At 45.6% G+C, this 21885-nt stretch overlaps 1 protein-coding gene across 7 annotated transcripts in view; it reads left to right on the plus strand.

Moving 5' to 3' along the window:
- Window positions 1–21885, plus strand: part of LOC115646790 (lipoxygenase homology domain-containing protein 1) — a 313208-nt gene that overhangs the window by 106700 nt on the left and 184623 nt on the right. For all 7 annotated transcript variants that reach the window (XM_030553098.1, XM_030553099.1, XM_030553095.1 and 4 more), the window contains exons 20-22: window positions 1006–1138; window positions 2876–3027; window positions 5858–6012. In XM_030553098.1, the coding sequence (XP_030408958.1) occupies window positions 1006–1138; window positions 2876–3027; window positions 5858–6012 (440 nt within the window). The remainder of the gene's footprint in view (window positions 1–1005; window positions 1139–2875; window positions 3028–5857; window positions 6013–21885) is intronic.

The following is a 21885-nucleotide window of genomic DNA, read 5'->3' on the forward strand; positions in this document are numbered from 1 at the left end:
CTTTAATAGGGAAGCAATTTAAAGGAGCCTTTTCTCCCCCTCTAAAATGTGCTTTTAGAATTTGAGTGCAAATACCTAATTTTGTAATTTTAATCATAAAGCTTTTTCTCAGAATACTATATTTCAAACAGCATCAAGAGTGTAGAGGCAGAATGGTTTTGGTATGCCTGCTGCTAACGAAGGTTGAGGAAGGGAAAACTGTAGTATGTGCTGCTATAATCAGAGACCAATAATAACCATCTCTAAGAAGGAAAAGAAAAAAAAGCTCCTCTAATAACATGAAGCAACAAATAAGACAGTTATTACCACAGCACTCAGTAGCAAATAGCTCAAAATTTGGATCTTGAACTATCTTAAATTGGGGAAGGTGTAAATGTGTTTGGATGCAGGGGTTTGGTTTGTTCTATTATTGAAGCAGGAGCCAGCTATAGAATTTGGATCTGGATCCACCAATTTCAACATATAGATTTCTTAGAATCTATGAAAATATGTGCTTTCTCCCACCAGAGTTCAGAGGGATTTAGATTCAGGAATTTGGTTTCAGCCCATTTCCATTTGAAAATAGCCCTGTAACAGACCCACTTCACTTTCCAAAATCCTAGTCTCACTGCTCATTTTTTCAGAATGTTTTCATTCTGCAGTTCAGAAGGCAGATTTCCACGGAATTTATCCGTAGACAAAAATCAAAACCCAGTGATGTTTAGTAAGGTAAGAAGGCAAATTTAATTCACATGTTTGCTCACACCAAAAATAAGACATATTTTGAGAACTCTTAGCAGATAAAAAGAATAAATTTTGGCAATTACAGCAGAGATACCAAGGAATGAGTGAGCGTAAAGATTCTCTCTAAAGATAGTCTTTCTAGTTCCAAGTGGAGGCACATTGGTAAAATAGTAACAAAATTAGAAAAGTAAAATGAAGGAAAATGTATCTCTTCAGTACTGGACACTGCAGAACTGGAGAAACTGCATTGCATCATGGCTGTTGTTATTGCTTCTTCCCTAGGTGACACTGCAACATGTAAAAAGCAGGAGGACTCTGAATTTTCCAGCAAACAAGTGGTTGTCAAGAAGTCATGGAACTGCAGATATTATATGTGAACTCCCAGTAGAAGAAGCAGGAAAACCCATTTATCCAAGTACGTGTAAAGGTATTGTTAGTAATCTCAGAAAACACTTCAGTTCTTGAAAATATAATCTCTTTGTAAGCAGGGGAATGGTCCTGCTATTGTGGGGAACTTTCCTGGCTTCTGCACTACCCCGGTGAAGTGGGCTAGCGAAAGGATCTGAGTCCTCACTCCCACTTCCTTTACCCAGAGGCCTCCTTGCCCTTGAGGACTCTCTTTCCACTCTCCTGTCTGGCAGAGTCCTCGTAACCCCAACAAGGCTGGGCCCAGGATTCCTGGGGGGCTCAACCCCCAATCCTGCTGTGGTCACCCAGGACAGGGGCTAGGGTGTCCCCACTCCGGGGTACTCTCTTTGCACTGCGCACCTCCCTGACCCACTGATCACATCATGCCATTTAAAGCAAATGCAAGTTATTTAATTAACAATTAATTTTAAAAAATAATAAGGAAAAATGGGAAAGGTTAAAGGAAAACACATCACCCCGCTCTGTGTCAGGGACCATCACAAACAGTATCTCTGGACATCAGGGCACTTCACAGTCTGTTCCTTGTAGGTCCCAGGCCTCCTCCTCAGGCCCTGGCTGTGCTGCAGGGATGCTGTGGGTCAGACAGTTGCTCTGGTGGTGGCCACACTGTCTCAGGCTCTGGGTGGCAGGACCCTTCTCCCCAGTGTCACCCCTGCTCTGTCAGGGTTATGACCCTCCTACAAGTCTGGCCTGCAGAGCCTCTTGGCTGACACGTCTCCCTGTGCTGGGCTCACTGCCCAGGGTCCCCCTCGCTCTCCCCAGCTGCTCACCGCACCCAGCTCCGGACTGCTCCAGCCCCAGCTCCACACTGCCTCAGCACGGCTGCTGCTGCTGCTCTGCCTTCAGCTCCCTGGGCTGCTTCTCTGGCCTCCCTGGCTCCAGTTGCTACAGATCTGCAGGCTGCTTCTGTGAGTATGGCTACACTCGAAACTTCAAACCACGGCAGCGCTTTGAAGTGTGAGTGTGGTCACAGCGCCAGTGCTGGGAGAGAGCTCTCCCAGCGGTGCACGTACTCCACATCCTCATGGGGTTTAGCTGCACTCCCAGCGCTGCGGCGCTGTTTACACTGTTGCTTTATAGCGTTGTATCTTGCAGCGCTCGGGGGGTGTTTTTTTCACACCCCTGAGCAAGAAAGTTGCAGCGCTGTAAAGCGCCAGTGTAGCCATGGCCTGTGTCTCTCTCTCAGCTCCCACCTGCATCCTGGGCTGCTTGTCTGGCCCCTCTGGCTCTGGTTGCTGCAGCTCTGCTCCCAGGGCAGGTCTCTCTCTTTGGGCTGTACTCTGGCTTTTTGGGCTGCAGCTCTGCTACCAGCAGCTTAGCGTGGGCCCCTACTCTCACCTTAGCTTGGCCCCACTCTGTCTGACCCAAGCAATTGCAGCTCACACAGAGGATGGGACCCACCCTGGCCTTCTGTCTCTTTGATTAGTCTGTCCACCCTGTCAATCAGGCTGACCTGGAGCATTGGCCTCTCGCCATTGTTCCTGGGGACTGTCAGTCTCAGGGTCCTGATTTGCCATCAATCCCTCCTCTTTTAGTGCTGGGAGCTAGCAACCAAAACACCCCCACTGAATGTTAGTAAGGGGATAACAGTCCCCATACATTTGCAAATGTGTGCAAGCCAGATTTGTGGTGGTGTCTTCATTATGACTGAAGGTTGAACATGTGAATTGTGATCTTTCTGTATGAATAACTAACTTGTGTTTTCCTTTCCCGATATTGCAAGTTGTGAAATACCAGATTTATGTTTACACTGGCCATTTGGAGCAAGCTGAAACAGATTCTCCGATCTACCTATGTATATATGGAAAGAGAGGAGACTCTGGTCTAAGACTTCTGCATAAATCTGATATGCCAGTGAAATTTCAGAGGGGAATGGTAAGTCTGAGCAAGGAAGTTTGCATATTCACAGAGATGTGTTTAAAGTAGCCTTTATACATGCTTAAAATTGGTTTTGAGGGGAACTAATCAAAATCTAGGATACAGACACACTTCACATTATTTAGCTACTCTTTTATTAAAGATTTGGTGCTTGCCATTTCTGGGAGATAATATAAATGAGGGGGGAAAAGGACCTAGTAAACCAGAAATGAATAATGGAACAAGAGTAAAACAGGGAGGGTGGTGGTGGGGACATTAAGGAGAATAAAAGAATAGAAAAAGAAAGGAAAAAAACAAGATGATGAGAAAAGCCACAAGGGAAAATACAGACATTTTCAGTCAAAGCATAGAAGATCAAAATTGGACACAAACGAGTGCACAAAAATTGTTTCATGGCTTCAAATCTCAGTAGGAACATTTGCTGTCTATTTCTTCTAACACATGGCAGTTTTGATACTGATGAATGCAATCCAGGTGTAAATGAAACTATCTAATTTGTCTTTCATGTACCTAGGAGCCTTACCATAAGTAAAATACACAAGCTACATTCTGCACTGTGGTTTAGTGGACTGAGCAAGACACCAAATTTCAGAAATTACTGAGTTCTAATTCTGGTCCTGTCACTGAGGATATGTTTATACTGCAATAAAACACCAGTGGCTGGCCCGGGTCAGCTGACGTGGGCTTGTGAAGCTCAGATTGCAAGGCTATAAAATTGTAGCGTAGCTGTTTGGGCTCGTGTAGGCCCAGAGTCTGGATTCCAGCCCAAGCCCAAATGACTATGCTGTAATTTTATAGCCTCGCAGCCCGAGCAAGCAGACATGGGCCAGTTGCAGGTGTTTTATTTCAGTGTTGACATACACTGACTTTCTGAGTGCCCTTGGCAAGTCGCTTGGCCTCCACTGTGTCTCAGTTTGTCCATCTGTAAAATGGGGGAAAATGAATGCTTACTAACCTCACAGGTTATATTGACATATTTGAGGAATACTTATAAAATGCAAAGCATATATAAATGTTCAATTATTCAGCACAGTAGAACATCCCAGATACATTGAGAAACTGCAGGTGGATCTGTGCCAATTTAACAGCATAGAATACAAATCTGCCCCATTAGTAAAGCATTAGATATTAAGTACTGCACAAAGGAGTTGAAATTCAGGACATACAGTTGCCTGAGACACCTCTTCTGGGTAGGCTGATGAGAGTATCCTGTATTATATTATTTATACAAAAAGGCTAAGAGTGAGGAGATTCTATACTTCACCTCATTTGTTACAGAAGCTGGAAGGTGTGTAGTGAATGAGGCAGGGGACTGCAGGAAAAGAAAGTATCATCTGCTGGTTCAGGCAGTTGAATACTGCCCTGGAGAACTGGATTCTATCCCTGCCTTTGCCACAGAGTTCCTAACATGATGCTGGGCAAGTCACTTAAACAAAACTTTCACAGGTGGCCACCGTGTTCCTCATTTTCTGGGTACTCAACTTGAGATGCTTCAGCTCTGATTTACTAACTTGCTGAGCAATCATAGCTGGAACTGAGGATAATGGGAGCTCTGCTCTGGATGTGTAAAGTGCTATAAAATGCTGAGTACTCTGAAAGATCCGGCCCCACGCTTCTCAAATTGAGCACCCAAAATTGGATGACATTTTTGACAATTTTGGCTTTAATCTCTGTGCTTCAACTTCATCATGAAATGGGGATAAGAATACCACTTCACCTCACCTCACCAGGGTATTGTGAACACCAGTTCATTAATCTTTGTAAAGAACTGATATGCTGCAGTGACTGCATCGCAGAAAAACCCATAAAGAAATGAACAATTCTGTATTTGGTGCAAGGTTTGGTTGTTGTGCAGAAAATAAAGCGGGTGTGGGGTGGGCGGGAAGGAAGGAATAAGGAGGATAAAAAGAAATGTTAGATTGCTCACTGAATGGGTAACTCTGTCCATCCTGTACACTGAATGAAGCACGGGGTCCTGTGGAAAATATAGTATGCGATCATATAATTAAAGAATGTCTCATAATGCATATGCACAAGGGGGTTGAACTAAGGTTACATCAACACCCCTAATTCTGGCATTTCCTATCTTTAGAGTGCTTGACTTTACAACCTTAACGTGCTTTTAGCGTAGGGGTTTTTTGGATATCTGTGTGTGTAAATTTATACTTTTCACCTCTTCCCTTTGAGTTTTCCTGTTAAACTTAGAGTTTGCACAAGTGAACTGTATGCTCTTCATGAGGTCAAAACTAGGCCAACCTGAATCTGTCACCTGATCAGCCGCATGCCTCCATTAAAGCAATCTTCATCAAGCTTTTGCACAAGTCTAAATGGATAAGCAGAACAAAGTGGCATGCCAGATTTCAGCTTTTTCAGTATAATGGCATTTAAATAAGGGGAGAACCCCACATGCAGCAAATATGTACCTTACTAAGAAAATAATGTTACAGTATTGTAAAGTAATCACCCCAAACACTGCTCAAGCATTACTGTAAGGTGTACTGGATCAGTACTGAAGAATTTAGCACTACTTTTGGGGAAGGATCGTAAAGGTAATTTACATGAGGTTTTTGCCATTACTATTACATTCAGATTTTTAGCTTGTCCACTTATTACCTGATACAAAATTCATTGAGTCAGTGAAAAGACACTGGATAACTTCAATGAGCTTTGACTCTACCCCATTGGGAACAAAGTGACTCCCATTATATCCAATGGGAATCTTTTCATTGGCTGTAATAAGAGTTGGATCAATGCCCTTAAAATACTGAGCAGCTTTTAGCCTTTCTTACTGCTGTTATGAAGTGGTGTCTGCGCTGTTGTCTTCTAGGTGGATATGTTTGAAATGGAAGCTGTATCTCTTGGAAAACTGCAGAAGGTGCTATTGCACTGTGAGGCCAGTAACAAGGCGCAGTACTGGTACTGTGAGAAAGTAATTATCAGAAAAGCTGGGAAGGACTCCGAATATATTTTCAACTGTGAGAGGTAGTATTTACACTACAGCTCTTTTGTTTTTAAACTAGCTTTGTCTTCCCAAATAATCCTTTAAGGCTACACACCCTTTGGATGATACCCATGTGAAACATTTAGCCAATAGATGTGCTCAGTTTGGTTTTTCCAGGACCAGGCAGATAAACTCATTACTTATCGCTCCAGGATTGATTGCTTAATTTAGTGATTGCTAGGTAGTGTGTGCCAAAGGCTAACTCCGTACTTCGTAATGTTATATGATTGGATTGCGCAAGTGTACCTCTGTCACATGTGGAGCAATGCACTAAGATGGTGGGAGAGAATTTCCCATGAAAAAAGGAAAGATAAATTATACAAACAGGTTTTTAAATTAAAGCCTCATTCTCCATGGGAAATCCATGAGGAGCACAATTCAGAAGTAGCATTTGTTCTTGCTGAAGAGATGACTGAGATGCTAAAAAGGGGTACGTTTTTCTGGTGGTTATCTAATTTAAGCTATTAAATCAGTATAACCTCCCCCTGCCCCCCCAGCAAGCAGGGGTTAGCATAGCTAAAGTCACTTGAGAAATACCACATCACCCAGCCTTTTTACATTTAACAAGAAAAGAAGAGCTGTGGAAACCAAAAACCTGCTCAGGCCCATACGATAATGCTTACACTGCAAATTCTCATACATGTGAACAACTTTGTTAGTAGACCCATTGAAATTAGTGGATTGATAGGAGGTAATGTGCCCTAGTGGACAGGTCTCTGGACTCTGGGTCAGGACACCTAGTTTGTATTACCAGATCTATTGTTGATTTGGTGTAAATTTGGGCCACTTGCTGAAACTCTCTGTGCCCCAGGTTCACTGTCTTTAAAATAGGAATAAAAATAGTCACTCACCTTTGTAAAATGTTTTTGAGATTAAGGCAACCCTATAAATTGTTATAATTATTTTTATTAATACTGACAAGAGTAGGGATTTCTCATGTGAATAAGGGATGCAGGTTTGGGCACATACTAGTTGGTGTTTCATCAATATCTTATACTTGTTCATGAAAAGATACAAACAACTCTCTGACATTAATCAGACAGAACGTTCTATAGAGAAAGGAGGCCAGCTGCCTACCTCAGGCAAGAAAGATCAGCTCAGTATCAAATCCGTCCTCCAATGAGTCACATGGCTCAGACATCATGCATGACAGGGCACTTAGGTGCCAATTATCACAGAATGAATACACCGAGGAGGCTGGTCAGCAGAAAATATTCAGGAGCAGAGGCTGTAAAGGTGAAAAGGAAAAAGAATTTATATCATTCCTGCCTTTTGTTACTGCTAAAAAAAAGAATACTGCTACTGACGAGAGTTTAAGATAGGGCAGCAGGACCACCAAGGGGTGGCTTCTTTATTGGCCAAAGAAGCTGCAATACAATGCTCTTCTCAAGGAAGGAGAATGCTTCGTTCCTCAGACATGCTTCTGATATGCTTTATTTTCACTGGCTCATGGCTTTATTTTCATTTTATACTGGAAGACTTGATTTTTTTTCTGGTTTGTAATATAAGATACCATATTTCTTAATTCTATCAGTTAATTTGGGAAATGTCGACATTTTTTCTGATTTAATAGAATCCTGACTTTCGATTTTGCACAGGCAAAATCCAGCCATTCTCATGGATTTCAATTAAAATGCTAATTCTCTTTTGGGCTTTTTAAATTATACATCAACATGTTTTCAGCATTTAGGATTACACAATTTATCTGTATAACCTGGTTTTAACAGGAGAGCAGCATAAATCAGCCAACAGCCCAGTGTGTGCTGTAGCACTGAAAACTAGAAGGTCAGTTAGTTAATGTATTAAGGTTCTTAGGATCTGGTGCTGTGAAATGCCAAGTGCTTCTTTCAAGGTGCTTGGCACTTCTTGGGATTGGGCGGGTTAGTGAGCTGGTGGGAAGGTGCCTGCCCTTTGGCCCTGATCTGTGTAACTATGTATGTGCTTGATGTTAAGCATATACCAAGTGCTTTGCTGATCAGGGCCAGGAAGCTCAGAACCATACAGGATCAAGCCCCAGCCACCTTACTGTACAGCAATCCATAACCATTGATTAATGAAGTGGCTCTCATGTTGAGATTGCAATAGCTTTACTATGTGGAAGGAAAAAAGTTCCTCTAAGGATAATCCAGAAAAGAGAAAAAAATAATAAGGAATCCTTATGGTACTTTAGAGACTAACAAATTCGTTTGAGCATAAACTTTCATGGGCTAAAATCCACTTCATCAGGTGCATGGAGTGAAAAATACAGGAAGCAGAATGTATATTTTACAACACGTGAAAAGATGGGAGTTGTCTTACCAAGTGGGGGGTCAGTGCTAACAAGGCCAATTCATTTAAGGTGAAAGTGGCCTATTCTCAACAATTGAGAAGAAGGGGTGAATATCAGAGGGAAAATTACTTTTTGTAGTGACCCATCCATTCCCAGTCTTTATTCAGGACTAATTTGATGGTGTTCTGTTTGCAAATTAATTCCAGTTCTGCAGTTTCTCATTGGGGTATGTTTCTGAAGTTTTTTTGTTAAAGAATTACCGCTTTTAAGTCTGTTAGCCCATGAAAGCTTATGCCCAAATCAATTTGTTAGCCTCTAAGGTGCCACAAGAACTCCTTGTTTTTGCTGATACAAACTAACATGGTTACCACTCTGAAACCAGAGAAGAGAGAGGAAATCAGAATGTGAAAACCAGAAAAGCAACATGTAAATGAATGAGTGTTTACCACTCTGTTTTTAGTCAGCAAGGCATAAAACACATCTTTAGAAAATGGTTATATTCTCCCCTTTTAAATCAAAGCTCCTGTTTTCTGAAAACAATGAGCTGGCTATTTATCAGGGGGTTAATTGACCTTTTCCCTCAGGTGCCACTGTTAATCGTTTCTTGTTATTCTCAGCATCTATTCCTGTTGTTGCAGACCTCACTCCTTTTGTTTGTCAGTTTCATGCTAGTCCTTGGTGTGAAATTGACATGTGGTGCTTGGAAACAGATAGGATGAGACATCCAGATGCAGCTCTGATTTTCTGGCGGGTAGAGAAGATTTAAGAAATTGAACATTTTCTCTTGTGCTTTCAGCTGAATCATTTTCGTTTTCTATGAGGCAAAGATTGTTTTGCACACACGAATCAGGCATATACTACCTCCTAGGTAGCAGAAGTATGACAGATCTGCTGTCAGAATGTGGGAGGAGGAGAACCCCTGCAGTGAGTGCAGGCATCCCGCATACCTAACGGCTGAGCATCAGAGGGGCTTCCTCTACCCTGACACTTAGGGGAGATTTGCCATGAGTTGGGAGGCATATGCACCTGCAACTTTGTGGATACCACTACTAAATCTCACCTCCCCCCATTTGGGGGTACAGTTGTAACACTGATGACTTGTCAGTAGCCGGGATCAAACCTGGGATCTTTGGGGCTCAATGCATGAGCCTCTTTAGCATGAGCTAGAACAGTGTTTTACAAACCATGGATGTCATAACCTAGTCCCAGATTTGGACCTTAGCGTCCAAAATACGGGGGTTAGCATGAAAACTCCAAGCTTAGTTACCAGCTTGGACCTGGTAAAGCTGCCACCACCCAAAAAATTAGAGTGTTTTGGGGCACTCTGGTCCCCCCAAACCTTCCCTGGGGACCCCAAGACCCAAATCCCTTGAGTCTCACAACAAAGGGGAATAAACCATTTTCCTTCCCTTCTCCCTTCCAGGTATTCCCTCCCTGGGTTCCTGGAGAGATAAACAGAAGCAAACTCCATGAATCTAAACAGAGGGATTCCACCCTCCCCGTTTCCAGCCTTGGAAAACAGAAGTACCGAGAGCTAATCTCTCTTCCCCCCTCACCCAGAGGAAATGCAAAGTCAGGCTAGTAAATCTAACACACACAGATTTCCCCCTGACTTCTTCCTCCCACCAATTCCCTGGTGAGCACAGACTCAATTCCCTGGAGTTCCCCACTAAAGAAAAACTCCAACAGGTCTTAAAAAGAAAGCTTTATGTAAAAAGAAAGAAAAATACATAAAAATGGTTTCTCTGTATTAAGGTGACAAATACAGGGTCAATTTCTTAAAAGAAATATGAATAAACAGCCTTATTCAAAAGAATACAATTTAACACATTCCAGCAACTACACACATGTAAATACAAAAAAACCATATAAATCACTATCTGATCTTTTGTACTTACAACTGAGAAACAGAAGATTAGAAAGGCAGGAGACAGAAAAAATCACTTCTGGGCAGAAAACCAGAACGAAGGACTCATACACAAACTTCCCTCCACCCAGATTTGAAAAAGTCCTGTTTCCTAATTGGTCCTCTGGTCAGGTGTTTCAGATTACTTCTTTCCAGGTGATAGAGACGTTAACCCTTAGCTATCTGTTTATGACACGCCCCCCAAATTGCAGACAGTGCGGAAGCTGACTGGCGGTGATTTTTTTCTAGAACTGTAAAATAAACAGATTAATACAACACATGCACCTTTACATATACCACTAAGTATATAACTAACAGACTTGTACATTTTAAGAACACTTTTTAACTACTGGGTGTCGGAGGGTGCTTTGTAGGTTGCTTACAAAGTCCAGAATGTTAGTTCCTGGAGAAGGCGTAAACCCCTCCCATTGCTGCTTCACCAACTGTAATGGCCCCTTAACCTCGTGACCATACACAAGTTCAAACGGTGAAAACCCTAAACTGGGATGTGGTACAGCCCTGTAGGCAAACAGCAACTGCTGCAACACTAGGTCCCAATTATTGGAGTGTTTGTTGACAAATTTACGTATCATGGCCCCCAAAGTTTCATTAAACCTTTCCACCAGGCCATTGGTTTGATGGTGGTACGGGGTGGCAACCAAGTGGTTCACCCCATGAGTTTCCCACAGTTTTTGCATGGTCCCTGCCAGGAAATTAGATCCTGAATCTGTAAGGATGTTGGAGGGCCAGCCTACCCTGGCAAAAATGTCTGTTAGGGCCAGGCACACAGTGTTAGCCCTGGTGTTGCCTAGAGCTACTGCTTCCGGCCATCTGGTAGTAAAGTCCACGAAAGTCAGTACGTACTGCTTTCCTCTGGGCGTCTTTTTTGGGAAAGGACCCAGAATATCCACAGCTACTCGCTGAAATGGGACCTCAATTATGGGGAGTGGCTGGAGAGGGGCCTTGACCTGGTCTTGGGGTTTTCCCACTCTTTGGCATACCTCACAAGACCGGACATACTCGGCAACGTCCTTGCCCATCCCCTCCCAGTGGAAGGACTTCCCCAACCGGTCCTTGGTTCTGTTCACCCCAGCATGGCCACTGGGATGATCATGGGCTAAGCTTAAGAGCTTCCCCCAGTACTTAGTTGGAACCACCAACTGTTTTTGCGGCTGCCATTCTTCCCGATGTCCACCAGAAAGAATCTCCTTGTATAAAAGTCCTTGGTCTATAACAAACCGGGATTGATTAGAAGAGCTGAGAGGAGGTGGGGTGCTTCGTGCCGCCGCCCAAGCTTTTTGAAGGCTGTCATCTGCTTCCTGCTCAGTCTGGAACTGTTCCCTTGAGGCTGGGGTCACCAGTTCTTTCTCAGACTGGGGACTTGGGCTTGGTCCCTCTGGAAGCGATGTAGGTGATGGGGTTGTTTCCGTTGCTGGTGAACCGCCCTCCGCTGGTGCACCTGAGGGTATTTCAGGCTCTGGCTGAGCCTTTTGGGTATGGCTGTCTGTTGTTTTTGCCAGTTTTGGCTCGCTGGTGCCCTCTGGCGTTGAGTTTGAAGATGTGGTTGCAATTGCTGGTGCTGGTTGCTGTTCCAGTTCCGGGCCTGGGCTTGGAGGCGCTGTGGCTGTTTCAGTGGTTGGCATGGAATCCGGGTCCACTACCTCTGTCTGGGTCTCTGGTAACACAGACGGGGCGTCTGTGGACGGCTCAGGAACAGGAATGGGTCTGGAAGCTTGCCTGGTTTGGCTACGTGTAACCATTCCCACTCTCTTGGCCCGCTTCACCTGGTTGGCCAAGTCTTCCCCCAGTAGCATGGGGATAGGATAATTGTTATAGGCTGCAAAAGTCCACATTCCTGACCAGCCTTTGTACTGGACAGGCAGTTGAGCTGTAGGCAAGTCTGCAGCTTGTGACATGAAGGGGTAAATTGTCACTTTGGCCTTTGGGTTGATGAATTTGGGGTCTACTAAGGATTGGTGGATAGCTGACACTTGTGCCCCCGTGTCTCTCCACCCAGTAACCTTCTTTTCGCCCACTCTCAAATTTTCCCTTCGCTCCAAGGGTATTTGAGAGGCATCTGGGCCTGGGGATCTTTTGGGTGATGGTGGTGTAATGAACTGCACTCGGATGGCATTCTTTGGACAGTTGGCCTTGATATGTCCCAGTTCATTACACCTAAAGCGTCTTCCATCTGATGGGTCACTGGGTCGAGGTGAGTTACTGGAGACTGGTGAGGTGGAAGAATAGTGTGTCTGTGGCTTTACTTGGGTTGTAGGTGGGGTTTTTGGCTGCCCTCGGTTGTAGGGTTTATGGTCGCTGTGCCCTCTGGGGTATTCGTTCCCCTTGACAGTAGCTTTCTTGCTTTCTGCCACTTCCATCCATCTGGCTCCAATCTCCCCCGCCTCGGTGAGATTTTGGGGTTTTCCATCTTGTATGTACCGTGTTATGTCCTCAGGAACACCATCCAAGAACTGCTCCATTTGTATGAGAAGGTGCAGTTCTTCCAAGGATTTAACATTGTGTCCTGATATCCAGGCCTCATAATTTTTCCCAACGTAGTAGGCGTGTTTGGGAAATGACACATCTGGTTTCCACTTTTGGGTTCTGAAACGCCGACGGGCTGATCCGGAGTTATCCCCATTCTGTATCTGGCCTTGGTTTGAAAAAGTTTATAGTCGTTCATGTTCTCCTTAGGCATTTCAGCTGCCACCTCTGCTAAAGGTCCACTGAGCTGTGGCCTCAATTCTACCATGTACTGGTTTTCAGGGATACTGTACCCAAGACAGGCTCTTTCAAAATTTTCCAAGAAGGCCTCAGTGTCATCACCTGCCTTGTAGGTGGGAAATTTCCTGGGATGTGGAACCATAATTGGCGAAGGGTTGTTAGGATTGGCTGGAGCCTGTTGCTTAGCCTTTTCTAATTCCATGGCCTATCGGTGGGTTTCCCTCTGGAGTTCCATCTCTTTTTGTTGTTTTTCCATGTTTCGGTGGTGGGCCGCCTCTTCTTCTTGTTTCCTTCGGTGGGCCACCTCTTCTTCTTCTAGTTTTCTTTTGTGGGCTTCCTCTTTGGCTGCTTGTTCTCTTTTGTAGGCTGCCAGTTTGATGCTTTCTTCCTTTTCTTTCAGCTCCACCTCTTTTTGTCCTTTTTCCAGTTGTCGCCTGTGTTCAGCTTCTTTGATTTGTTCTTCTGCCTCCCTTTTTTCTTTGGAAGTCAAGGTTCCTGTTTTCTTGTGTTGGGGTGCCCTCTGGTGTTTGTTATCTGAACTGCAGGCTCTGTTGCCTCCTGGCGTCTGCCTAGCAACAGTGCCTTTTTCCCTTTCTTCCTCTAGCTAATCTTTTCAATGTAAAGTAAACCAGAAAAACCACTTTATTTGCATGTGTATAGTGCTGGTATTTGACTCCTAATGGGAGTGCTATTGTGTAACAAAAGACCCTTAATAGTTACTTAATGGTTGCTTGCTTAATATGCAAGCCAGAAACTGCAAGAGAGAGCAGAGAAAAAAAATTCTCTCTGATTCCTTTTAAAACCAAACTGTTTCTCTCTGCTTAAAAGCCCCTAGAAGAGAAAAGAAAAATATAATATTCCTACTGGCTTCTGGATTCTATCTATCCCACCGCTACCACCATATCATAACCTAGTCCCAGATTTGGACCTTAGCGTCCAAAATATGGGGGTTAGCATGAAAACCTCCAAGCTTAGTTACCAGCTTGGACCTGGTAAAGCTGCTACCACCCAAAAAATTAGAGTGTTTTGGGGCACTCTGGTCCCCCCAAACCTTCCCTGGGGACCCCAAGACCCAAATCCCTTGAGTCTCACAACAAAGGGGAATAAACCATTTTCCTTCCCTTCTCCCTTCCAGGTATTCCCTCCCTGGGTTCCTGGAGAGATAAACAGAAGCAAACTCCATGAATCTAAACAGAGGGATTCCACCCTCCCCGTTTCCAGCCTTGGAAAACAGAAGTACCGAGAGCTAATCTCTCTTCCCCCCTCACCCAGAGGAAATGCAAAGTCAGGCTAGTAAATCTAACACACACAGATTTCCCCCTGACTTCTTCCTCCCACCAATTCCCTGGTGAGCACAGACTCAATTCCCTGGAGTTCCCCACTAAAAAAAAAACTCCAACAGGTCTTAAAAAAAAAGCTTTATGTTAAAAGAAAGAAAAATACATAAAAATGGTTTCTCTGTATTAAGGTGACAAATACAGGGTCAATTTCTTAAAAGAAATATAAATAAACAGCCTTATTCAAAAAAATACAATTTAACACATTCCAGCAACTACACACATGTAAATACAAAAAAAACCATATAAATCACTATCTGATCTTTTGTACTTACAACTGGGAAACAAAAGATTAGAAAGGCAGGAAACAGAAAAAATCACTTCTCATAGCCGAGAGAGTACAGGCAGAAAACCAGAACAAAGAACTCAAACACAAACTTCCCTCCACCCAGATTTAAAAAAGTCCTGTTTCCTAATTGGTCCTCTGGTCAGGTGTTTCAGATTACTTCTTTCCAGGTAAAAGAGACGTTAACCCTTAGCTATCTGTTTATGACAATGGGTCGCATCCCATTACTGGATCATGGCATGTAAGGTGCTGGGTCGCCTTGCTCTGGTCAGCACTGCCGACCGGGACGTTAAAAGTCCTGTCGGAAGTGCTGCCCAGCTAAGGGAGGCTAGTGCTTACCTTTTCTGATACTGCGCTGTGCCCCCGAAACAGCCAGCAGCAGATCCGGCTTCTAGGCAGGGAGGCCACGGGGCTCTGCGTGCTGCCCCAGCCCCGAGCACCAGCTCCGCACATTCCCGGCCAATGGGAGCTGTGGGGGCAGTGCCTGTGGGTGAGAGTCATGTGGAGCCACTTACGCACCTCTGACTAGGAGCCACTTGTGTGCCTCTGACTAGGAGCCAGACCTGCTGCTGGCCGCTTCCAGGGTGCAGTGCGGTCCACAATGCCAGGACAGGTGCCTCAATCCCCTGCCCCAGCCCTGAGTCCCACAAACCCAGAACCCCTTCCTGCACCCCAAACCCCTCATCCCCAGCTCCACCCCAGAGCCTGCACTCCCAGCCCAGAACCCTGATGCCCTCCTGCACCCCAACCCCCTGCCCCAGCTCAGCGCCCCCTCCCACACCCTGAACCCCTCATTCCCAGCCCCACCCTGCAGCCCTCACCCCCAAACCTCAATCCTCTGCTCCAGCCCTAAGCTCCTCCCATGCCCCAAACCCCTCCTCCCCAGCTCTGTTGGGTCACGGGCATCAACAATTTTCTTCAGCTGGGTCCCCAGAAAAAATGTTTGAAAACCACTGAGCTAGAAGGCACCAGTCTCTTAGCCAAAACTCTAGCAGGTTAATCAGTCTCTGGCTGTTCTAGCTGCCACTAGAGGGAGACAGAGTGCCACACCAAGCAGGCATGGGTTACACAGTGGCAGTGGTGACTGCAGCTCTGAGGCTGGAACAGTGGAGGAATGCAGGCCAGTGGAGGAAGAGTCCATCCCACTTGACATTTCTGTCACCACCTGCCCTGTACTTAGATGCCTTGGTGCTGTGCCGCTGTGGTTCAGACCCAAGATCTCACCCTGGCTCTCATCAGCCTAGTTACTCCTTGCAGGGTGACACTCAGTCCCAGGTCTTCCCAAATCCATCCGTCTGAAGTTCTTAATTACCAGACAGTTGAACAAATGCCCTCTGCTTCATCGCCCCTCAAGGCATGAACCAACCCCCCAGACACCAGTTTACTTTGACACACACATTCCACACAGTTTGCACATGAGAGATCTGTTTGGGGTAAAGCTAAACAAAAGGCTTAAGTAATAGAAAAGCCACAGATTCAAAGATGAAATAGTAAGGGAGAACAAACATATACAAGTGATCCAGAAAAGAAACATAAAGACAACCCTTTTCCACTGCTATCTACATACTACACAGACCACAGTGAGAGATTATACCATACTCTATCAAAAAAACTGAGGAACCACCTGATCAGCATCCTATACAGCAAACAGGAAAACATCAAAAAAGAGCTCTCCAACCTGGAGACTCTCATTAATAACCAAACTTCTATACAAACGGACTTCACTAGAATAAGACAGGAGATCTACATTACTCACTTCACCTCTCTACAAAGGAAAAAGGACTGTAAGCTGTCTAAACTCCTACCTGCCACATGGGGCCGCAACCGTGGTACCCCTAACCCACCCAGCAATATCGTCAATCTATCCAACTACACACTCAGCCCAGAAGAAAAGTCTGTCCTATCTCAGGGACTCTCTTTCTGCCCTACCACCCACACCAACATGATACAGTTCTGTGGCGATCTGGAAGCCTACTTTCGCCATTTCCGACTCAAAGAATACTTCCAGGACAACACTGAACAGTGCACTGATACACAGGTGCCCTCCCACCAACAGCACAAGAAGAAGAACTCCACATGGACTCCTCCTGAGGGTCGAAATGACAGTCTGGACCTATACATTGAATGCTTCCGCCGGCGTGCACAGGCAGAAATCGTGGAACAACAACATCGCTTGCCTCACAACCTAAGTCATGCAGAACGCTATGCCATCCACAGCCTCAAAAACCACCCTGACATTATCATCAAAGAGGCTGATAAAGGAGGCGCCGTTGTCATCATGAACAGGTCTGACTACCAAAAGGAGGCCACCAGACAACTCTCCAGTACCAAATTCTACAGGCCACTTCCCTCAGATCCCACTGAGGAATACACTAAGAAACTATAGCATCTACTCAGGACACTCCCTACACTAATACCAGAAGAAATCAACATACCCCTAGAGCCCCGACCAGGGTTATTCTATCTACTACCCAAGATCCACAAACCCGGAAATCCTGGACGCCCCATCATCTCGGGCATTGACACTCTCACTGAAGGACTGTCTGGATATATGGACTCTCTACTCAGACCCTATGCCACCAGCACTCCCAGCTATCTCCGTGACACCACTGATTTCCTGAGGAAACTACAATGCATTGGTCACCTCCCAGAAAACACCATCCTAGCCACCATGGATGTAGAGGCTCTCTACACAAACATCCCACACACAGATGGAATACAAGCTGTCAGGAACACTATCCCTGATGATGCCACAGCACAACTGGCTGCTGAGCTCTGTGCCTTTATACTTACACACAACTATTTCAAATTTGATGACAATATATATCTCCAGATCAGTGGCACTGCTATGGGCACCCGCATGGCCCCACAATATGCCAATATCTTTATGGCCGACCTGGAACAACGCTTCCTCAGCTCTCGTCCACTCACACCCCTTCTCTACCTACGCTACATTGATGACATCTTCATCATCTGGACCCATGGGAAGGAGACTCTGGAAAAATTCCACCACGATTTCAACAGCTTCCACCCCACCATCAACCTCAGCCTGGACCAATCTACACGGGAGGTCCACTTTCTTGACACCACGGTGCAAATAAGTGATGGTCACATTAACACCACCCTATATCGAAAACCTACCGACCGCTATGCCTACCTTCATGCCTCCAGCTTCCATCCCGGACACATCACACGATCCATTGTCTACAGCCAAGCACTGAGGTACAACCGCATCTGCTCTAACCCCTCAGACAGAGACCAATACCTACAAAATCTCCACCAAGCATTCTCAAAACTACAATACCCGCACAAGGAAATAAGGAAACAGATCAACAAAGCCAGATGTGTACCCAGAAGCCTCCTACTGCAAGACAAACCCAAGAAAGAAACCAACAGGACTCCACTGGCCATCACATACAGCCCCCAGCTAAAACCCCTCCAACGCATCATCAAGGATCTACAACCCATCCTGGACAATGATCCCACACTTTCACAGGCCTTGGGTGGCAGGCGAGTCCTTGCCCACAGACAACCTGCCAACCTGAAACATATTCTCACCAGTAACTGCACACCGCACCATAATAACTCTAGCTCAGGAACCAATCCATGCAACAAACCTCGATGCCAACTCTGCTCACATATCTACACCAGCGACACCATCACAGGACCTAACCAGATCAGCCACACCATCACTGGTTCATTCACCTGCACATCCACCAATGTAATATATGCCATCATATGCCAGCAATGGCCCTCTGCTATGTACATCGGCCAAACTGGACAGTCTCTACGGAAAAGGATAAATGGACACAAATCAGACATTAGGAATGGCAATATACAAAAACCTGTAGGAGAGCACTTCAACCTCCCTGGCCACACTATAGCAGACCTTAAGGTGGCCATCCTGCAGCAAAAAAACTTCAGGACCAGACTTCAAAGAGAAACTGCTGAGCTTCAGTTCATCTGCAAATTTGACACCATCAGCTCAGGATTGAACAAAGACTGTGAATGGCTTGCCAACTACAGAACCAGTTTCTCCTCTCTTGATTTTCACACCTCAACTGCTAGAACAGGGCCTCATCCTCCCTGATTGAACTGACCTCGTTATCTCTAGCTTGCTTGCTAGCATATATATACCTGCCCCTGGAAATTTCCACTACATGCATCTGAGGAAGTGGGTATTCACCCACGAAAGCTCATGCTCCAAAACGTCTGTTAGTCTATAAGGTGTCACAGGATTCTTTGCTGCTTTTACAGATCCAGACTAACACGGCTACCCCTCTGATACTTAACCCTTTTCTAATACAAGTTATCTATTGCCTTTGAACAGTTTCCCAGCATACCCCTAGCTGTAATAGAATCCAGCGTTTCATGGACAGCACTTGCCAAGTGACTGTCAGAAAACTGTGGAAAAAGCCTTTTACAAGCAGGCTTGTGTCTACTTTTTTTTCTCTCAGTCCATGATGACTCATGTTTATTCAGAGTGAAGAAATTCCCTCTTACCTGAGAGCCAGGATGTCTCAACAACTTTCCATTAACTCCATTGTCTTTTCCTGGCTAGACAGTGGGTTGTTGCTTGGAACCGGTGTCATATAAATCCCTGTCTTGGAATGTGCCGTCTGGGCTGTGATGTGTAGTGGAAATTGTAGTACAGGTTATGAGCACAGTTTTCTATATGCATAAATACATAGATTCATAACCATAGTCTGTATACATCTCTCAGAATGACCATCAAGTTCAGAATGTCCCAGGCTTGCATGAAAGGCCTTTTCAATATGCTTACAGTACAATAATACATCTGCAATCAGTTGGTTCAACTGCTCATTTGCGGGGTTTAAACCTTCTGTCCTCCCCTTGGGCTGTCTGGACCCTGACTGTTACAGCCATTAATGCAAATGAGGGACAGACCCAATGCTGTGTACCAGTGTAAAATAGTTATATACGAGAGTAGACTAATGGCCCTCTGTCATCCCCTGATTAGGGGTAAGTAAAGTGAATTAATTCCAGCTCGTTTTCTCTAACTTCTAATATGCACCAACTATCTCTGTGGACACTCCCAGCCCGGAGTGTCATGTCATGGGGCTTTCTATAAGCTGGCTTCTTCAAACGGAACAAATACTGTATGCACTTCTGGCCCAGGGACAGAGAGTTTACCTTAAGTAAAAATAACTATATCTTTGAGGAGGAACTTTTGTGACAAAGTTCCTCCTCTACCTTGAGGGTGTCATAACATTTTTCCCAGATCTGGACCTTAGCGTCCAAAGTATGGGTGTTAGCATGAAAACCTCCAAGCTTAGTTATGAGCTTGGACCTGGTAAAGCTGCCACCAGCCAGGAATTATACAGTGCCTAGCTCACTGTGGTCTCCCCAAAACCTTCCCTGGGGGACCCCCAGACTCAGATTCCTTGAGTCTCACAGCAAAGGGGAATAAACCATCTCCCTTCCCCCTCCTCCCCTCCAGGTGTTCCCTCCCTGGGTTCCTGGAGAGATATACAGAAGCAAGTCCGTGAATCTAAACAGAGGGACTCCACCCTCCCTGTTTAGATTCCTGGAAAACACAAGTACCGAGAGAGAGCTAATCTCTCCTCCTCCTCCCCCCTCACCCAGAGGGTATGCAAAGTCAGGCTAGTAAATCTAACACAAGGAGATTTTCCCCCTGACTTCTTCCTCCCACCAATTCCCTGGTGAGCTGCAGACTCAATTCCCTGGAGTCCCCACTAAAGAAAAACTCCAACAGGTCTTAAAAAGAAAGCTTTATATAAAAAGAAAGAAAAGGACATAAAAATGGTCTCTCTGTATTAAGGTGACAAATACAGGGTCATTTGCTTAAAAGAAAAAAATGAATAAACAGCCTTATCCAAAAAGAATACAATTTAACACATTCCAGCAACTATCCACATGTAAATACAAAAGAAAACAATATAAACCTTATTGTCTTACTATCTTTGTACTTACAACTTGGAAACAGAAGATTAGAAAGCTGGAGATAGAAAAATCACTCTCATAGCCGAAAGGGTCAGACCCAAGACAAAGGACAAAGAACTCACACCCAAACTTCCCTCCACCCAGATTTGAAAAAGTCTTGTTTCCTGATTGGTCCTCTGGTCAGGTGTTTCAGGTTACTCCTTTCCAGGTGAAAGAGACATTAACCCTTAGCTATCTGTTTATGACAGAGGGGTCCTGCGCTTATTGGCAGATTTACTCACCTCAGTGATCTTCCCCACAGTCTGAGTCAACTCCTCCTGTGTCTGATCAGGAGTTGGGAGGTTTGCGGGGAACCCAGGCACACCCTCTACTCTGGGTTCCAGCCCAGGGCCCTGTGGATTGCAGCTGTCTATAGTGCCTCTCGTAACAGCTGCATGACAGCTACACCTCCCTGGCCTACTTCCCCATGGCCTCCTCCAAACACCTTCTTTATCCTCACCACAGGACCTTCCTCCTGGTGTCTGATAACGCTTGTACTCCTTAGTCCTCTAGCAGCACACCCTCTCACTCTCAGCTCCTTGTGCCTCTTGGTCCCAGCTCCTCATACGCACTTCCTCTCCTCTGGCTCCCCCCTCCCTGACCGGAGTGAGCTCCATTTTAAACCCAGGTGCCCTGATTAGCCTGCCTTGATTGGCTGCAGGTGTTCTAACCAGCCTGTCTGCCTGAATTGGTTCTAGCAAGTTCCTGACTACTCTAGTGCAGCCCTTGCTCTGGTCCCTCAGGGAGCAGAAGCCTGCTTCTCCTAGGGCTATTAGTAGCTTTCCCTTCGACTGCTCTGCTGTAGAGGAAGGAGGGAGAGGGCAGCTGCTGCTGCTGCTGCTGCTGCTGTTCCTGCTGGGCATTGGGCCCTCGCTGCTGCTGCTGCTGTTTCTGTTGCTGTTCCTGCTCCTGCTGCTCGCCTGGCTGGGCTAGACACCACCACCCACCCCTTTCTCTGCTGTTTGTTTGCTGGCTGGCTAGTGGTTCCCTCCCGCCTCGGTTACTGCTGTTATTCCACCTATGGCCCCTTGGGGGGGGGCTGCTGGCCTGCTTCCCAGAGAGGGGGGGAATGAGGGACCCTGGCTCTTGTTGCTGAGGATACCATCTGAGCAGGGTCCCTCCTGCCTGGATGCCAGACCACCACCACCTGGAGCTGCTGGGACTACTGTGGCTGTTGCTGGGGAGTTGTTGGTGCCCAGAGGAGGAGGAGGAGTGGAAGAGGACCACCTGCTGCTGGAGACCGTGTGAAGACCACTGTGGACGGGGCTTTTCTGGACTGAGTCTTTTTCGAACTGTGCTCTTGTGGTGGGGGTTTGGACTGTGTCTGCTAGGGCACCGGGGGTGTGGCGTGGAGCCTGCTCCCGGTTC

Source organism: Gopherus evgoodei, chromosome 2, assembly GCF_007399415.2.
Source record: "Gopherus evgoodei ecotype Sinaloan lineage chromosome 2, rGopEvg1_v1.p, whole genome shotgun sequence".
NCBI lineage: Eukaryota > Metazoa > Chordata > Testudines > Testudinidae > Gopherus > Gopherus evgoodei.